Raw genomic sequence first — 5161 nt, forward strand, 5'->3', positions numbered from 1 at the left:
ATACCAATAAAACTCAATAGAAGAGTTAATTCTTCTCATTTTCAAATAGATTATTCAATATAGAACACATCTAGATAGTTTCCAGATCACAAAAGTCAAGATGCTATATATGGTCTTTGATTAAATTTAAAAATAGACTGCCGTTAATTACTGGAATATTAATATTCAAAGCTTGATGATAAAGCTATTGATTGAAATCAAACAGATTATTGAATATTGATCATTGAATTGGTGAATAATCACTCTCTTGATTCTTGATAATGCTACATATTTCATATTGCATGCAAATCAACCTGATTCAATCTACAAAGGTTGGTAGTTGCACCACTTCGTGGCGAAACTACCCATCCACGATCAATCAACATAAGAATCACTTCCATTCAACTCAATTTGACCGTTATATTCAATAAATCAATGAAATGTTCCTTTATTAGCAATACCTATTCAATCTAATGAGTAGATTCACGTCCCAAACATTTGACTTCTAAAAGTCCATAATTCAAAAGTTAGTACTGACCTGACCTTTAAATATCTATCAATACAAGAAATGAAAACATCAAATTTACATCATTAATAGATGATAAGAAATATAATCAATGATATGAATCTTCACTAAGTAATCTCTTAAATAACCCAAATAAATCAACTCTGAATCCTAACCAAACCCCCCTTTTCATTTCAAGAAATGAATCCGGTAGATAGTACATGATGGTAATTCAATGGAATGGCTGGAAATCTGAAAGATATGGAAACAACTCCATTATCACTGAAATTAATATCATGATATGTAGACACTCTAATTAGCATATGGTATCAATTTCATGAATATTGGCTCAGTAGATATTGAGTTGACAACTCTATCATTTTACTATAGAACTTTGACATAAAATCAAAGATTATGCTCCAAATCACTTATTTTATATGTAATTAGTCTAGAATTGATAATACACATTCTGTACACCATTTATATACATCTATACAAGTTTAGAAACAATTCATGATACTTTCATTCAGTCAATCAGTAAATGTTCAATGTCAAGAGTGATTATATCCAAGTGTACGTTCTATCTCAGCGAAAGTACCTCCAACCGTCATGTAACTTTACCAGATACATTTAATCACGCTGATATACATCTGGAATCAATTTTAATGTTTTAGAATTGAATTCAGTATGATAATAATAACAATCTGTCAAATTGTCATATTTCAACACATTGAATATAATCCATCTCATTCATTTTACAAAATATCATACAAGTATCAAATATGAATACACTTCCCTAGATGAGGAGAACAATCTGAGAAAGTTTCAAATTGATGGCTCAATATCTTCAAGTCAACTAAGGAAAATCTAAGGTAATCAATAGGGAAGAATCTTAATTTCAAAATTAAATTTTACCATCATATCAAAATCATTGAATAATGAATTAATTATACAAGAATCATATATTCAATTATTATATTCATGTCAGTAATCAGTGAAGGTGACACTTCTTCAACCTTAGTATACACATCTCAATATCTAGACTGTCAATTCCACTGAAACTTGAAATACTACCTATCTAGATGATGGTATGACGACTCTTCATAGTAACATGTATGTGAAATTGAATGTTGACACTTTTCATCTCGTTATATTTATAGGGATGGTATCCAACAGAGTCTATTCACAATATCAAATATTGAAACTCATTCTTTATGGCATATGTGATGTCTAGAAGTGTTTTTGATGATATCAATCTAGTTTAAAGCACTTTGGCGGAGTTGACACTGTTTAGTTACAAATACATGACATTTGGACCATAGTTTACATTCCATCTCAGTCATTTCGACGAGTTATTGATCAGTTTCACCACCATTATGTTTCTAACACACTTTAGTACAATTTATGTTTCATTAATGATTTCTGTGAAAGTTATTATCCAAATACCATATATAGTAATATCAATAGTCGTTATATACTCAATTCAAGAGTTAATTTTATTTCTTCTTTTTTTCATATAGATTATTGAATATGGAACACATCTAGCCTATTTCCAGACTATAAAAGTCCAGATCCCAAATATGGCAAAATGAATTCTTGGCGAGAGGGCAAGTTTTTCTGACAAATTCCAAACTTTATTGATTATCTCAATAAATATAGAAAGTTACACCTTCCTGTTTTTACCACATGTAGATCAGTCTATTATACATCACATCGATAAGCTATAAGATCTGAGCCTGAGCATGTGCGGATCCCAAACCAGAGAGATAATGACAGGTACCAAAACCCAGTCTCCCAACAAACAACATCTTTACACCAGGTAATGGATGCCCTATAAAAGATTGCAAGGAAGAGGAGAACACTCAACACGCCATTTTCAACTGCAAGAAAACTGAATATCTTCGTGAAAGATTATGGAGAAGCCTAGAAGACAATATCCAACAAATAACCAAAAAACCTTTAGAAACAATCAGAAAAATACTAGTAACCCACTTGAAATCCAACACTATCCCTAAATATTCAACCATTTATATTGGAATACTTCCCAAAGAAGTCTACCAAACATTAGAGGCCTGGGATAAAGCACAAGAAATTCAAATAGAAATAATTAAATTCACTCACGCAATGTGGATAGAAAGATGCAACCACATACATCAACCAGCAACTTTACCAAACAACTATGTTTAAATAAACGAACTTACTAGCAAAAAAAAAACACAAACATAATCCATATAAAGCATGTGTCAATAATTTGGTACTCTTTTCTTGTGTAGGCATTGTCAAAGTTTGGTCCCATCAAATTTTGGAAACTATTCTTGAAGGCATTGAAATAGGATTCGAAATTTGTTTCTTTAACTGTTGGATTTTCAACCACATTTCTATTCGATTCTGATAACTGAACCGTTTCTGATCTATCCCCATCTAGAATCATATTCAAACCCTTGTGAGAACTGTGGCTGGCGCAAAGTTTGGCCACATGACCAACAAATCCTAAATTGACTTTTTTGGCATTCTTAAAGTGTCAATTGGATTCCAGGCACCTGAAGCATCTGACATCCTACCTATATACTTTTCATCATAGAGACAATGAAGGTGATGTGAAATTTAATTAACAGAAAAATCAAAATCTTCATGGTTTCAACGAAACAAGACGAAATAATTGATATGGTACATCTACAATAGTACTAATAAAAGTTTATTAATGTTTCAAGATGATTGGCTGTGTACTTTTGGCATGAATCATGATTGGTGACCATGAATAACCCGAAGTTGGCAAAAACACAAAATGATGAAAATCTGATAATAAATATATTGTTTATTATGTATTTGAATAGAAGTGATGAAATATGGTCCATGTACATGTTGAAAATATACATGTATCTGACTTCATGATAACCAATAGGAAAATGTTCAATGTTCTGAAGTGATTTTACCTGGTGGAATCGACCATGATGAACGAATCTAGATTGAAAGTTTTCCAAATTATCATATAAATCTGGCAGTGATATTGAATTTCACTAAAATAATACTATTATCAGATTTTTCCACAAATATTACTATTATAATGATGATAAATAACAATGATGAAATGTTAATATATTATTATTGTATTGATTGGATTTTGTAAAGTGTTAATTCAAGCGATCAAAACTTGAATTTCATGAAAAAGAAAACTGGCAATGTAACTTGAATCTTATTGTTTAGTAAAATACCATGAACGTGTTGATTCATGACCCAAGGTCATTTCGTCACTCATGAATATCTGAGAGGGTGTTATGTATCCTAATATTCTAGCCAGCGCTGGATTTTCAGAATTTTGTCGAATTAAAGTGGCTGCAACCTCCTAAAATTCAAATTTATTCTGGATAAAATCAGATTTATCCAGATAAAAATAGAATAAATTTGAGTTTCTGAATAATAATTAATGATTAATTCAATTTAAAAAATGGAAGAACTGCTAGGTATAGTCCAACAAATTAAATGTCTTACAGACATAGAATTAAAAGAAATCAATGATTTATTGAACAAGAACTTTATTAGAACTCCAAATTGTTTGAAATCTGAAAGTGCTGAAAGTTTGGCTGAAATTGGAATTAATATTAGGGTTGCAAGAATAATCATTGATTGTTCCACAGCTCATGCTTTACCAAAACAAGATGTAGAACCAAAGGTCAAGAACAAAGATGACAAGTTTATCGAAAAATTAGAGGCTTTGGTTGAAGACGAAGTGCATTTTAAGGTTCAGTTTGAATTACAAAATCCCTTTGAAGTTTATGATCCCATATCAAAGACCAATATTAAGTTAGGTTCTCCGTATAAGTTGTCTAATGTGAAATCCAAATTAAAAAATTATAAGAAATCATCAGAAAAACAGAAAGTATTTGAAAGAACGCATTCTTTAATTAGAAACTATTTGGTGGACACTTATGAGGATTCCGCACCATTTACAATTACAAGAGAATTGGTGGAAAAAGCTGAACAACATGAATCTGAAAAGAAAAAAAGAAAGAAGGAAGAACAATTACAACAAGAAAAAGAAAAACGACAAAAAGGTACGAGTGATTAAATTATTTTTTGATTTAATTGTTAATTATTATTTGTTAAAGACTTACAAAAAAAAAGAAATATTAAGGCAAGTTCGAAAAATGCTTATGCAAGAATATTGCACTATCAAGCAAAAGAGAATGAGTTTAAGGAAAAATTAAACACCTCTCAATTACGATTTTTATCCTCAATTGATTGCATCAAGGAGCTAATAAGCAAGAATACATTGACGACAGAGGAAATAATCAAACTTGATTGGATTCAAAATATGTTTGTGGTTAAAAAGAAATTTTCAGCAGAAACTATCAATTTATTCAAAAGAACATTGAATAATAATACGAACGGAATTGACTTTCTTCGGTTAAATGGTGCACCAATACCTTCAAAACAAACTTTGAAAAAAAATACATCAACAAGTGATCTATCATTCCACATTCTCATCACACTAGCACATAGATTTTTTGAATCATCAAGTAAGAAAAGGATTTCTTCTTCCGATCAGATATCATTAAATCTATCAATCGATTCTACAGCATTAAATCAGGATATTTCTATTGATTTAAAGGATAACAAACTATACGGATTTGAAGAAGTTATTCAACTTGAAAATGATGAAGCTTTCAAACAATTATT

General features: G+C 30.4%; 2 protein-coding genes across 2 annotated transcripts in view; one reads left to right on the forward strand and one right to left on the reverse strand.

Moving 5' to 3' along the window:
* Window positions 1-3929: 3929 nt before the first annotated feature.
* On the forward strand, window positions 3930-4550 carry NAEGRDRAFT_76228 (uncharacterized protein; the record flags this gene model as incomplete). The annotated part of the gene is made up of 1 exon (XM_002668799.1): window positions 3930-4550. One exon carries the CDS (start codon window positions 3930-3932, stop codon window positions 4548-4550), a length of 621 nt encoding a protein of 206 aa, XP_002668845.1.
* A 165-nt stretch (window positions 4551-4715) lies between these two features.
* NAEGRDRAFT_54573 (uncharacterized protein) overlaps window positions 4716-5161 on the reverse strand; it is a gene marked incomplete at both ends in the record, with an annotated part of 5932 nt that continues 5486 nt past the window's right edge. The window contains one exon of the mRNA XM_002668801.1: window positions 4716-4736. Coding sequence (XP_002668847.1) covers window positions 4716-4736 — 21 coding nt within the window. The remainder of the gene's footprint in view (window positions 4737-5161) is intronic.

The sequence above is a fragment of the Naegleria gruberi genome (assembly GCF_000004985.1).
Source record: "Naegleria gruberi genomic scaffold NAEGRscaffold_99, whole genome shotgun sequence".
Classification (NCBI taxonomy): domain Eukaryota; phylum Heterolobosea; class Eutetramitea; order Acrasida; family Naegleriidae; genus Naegleria; species Naegleria gruberi.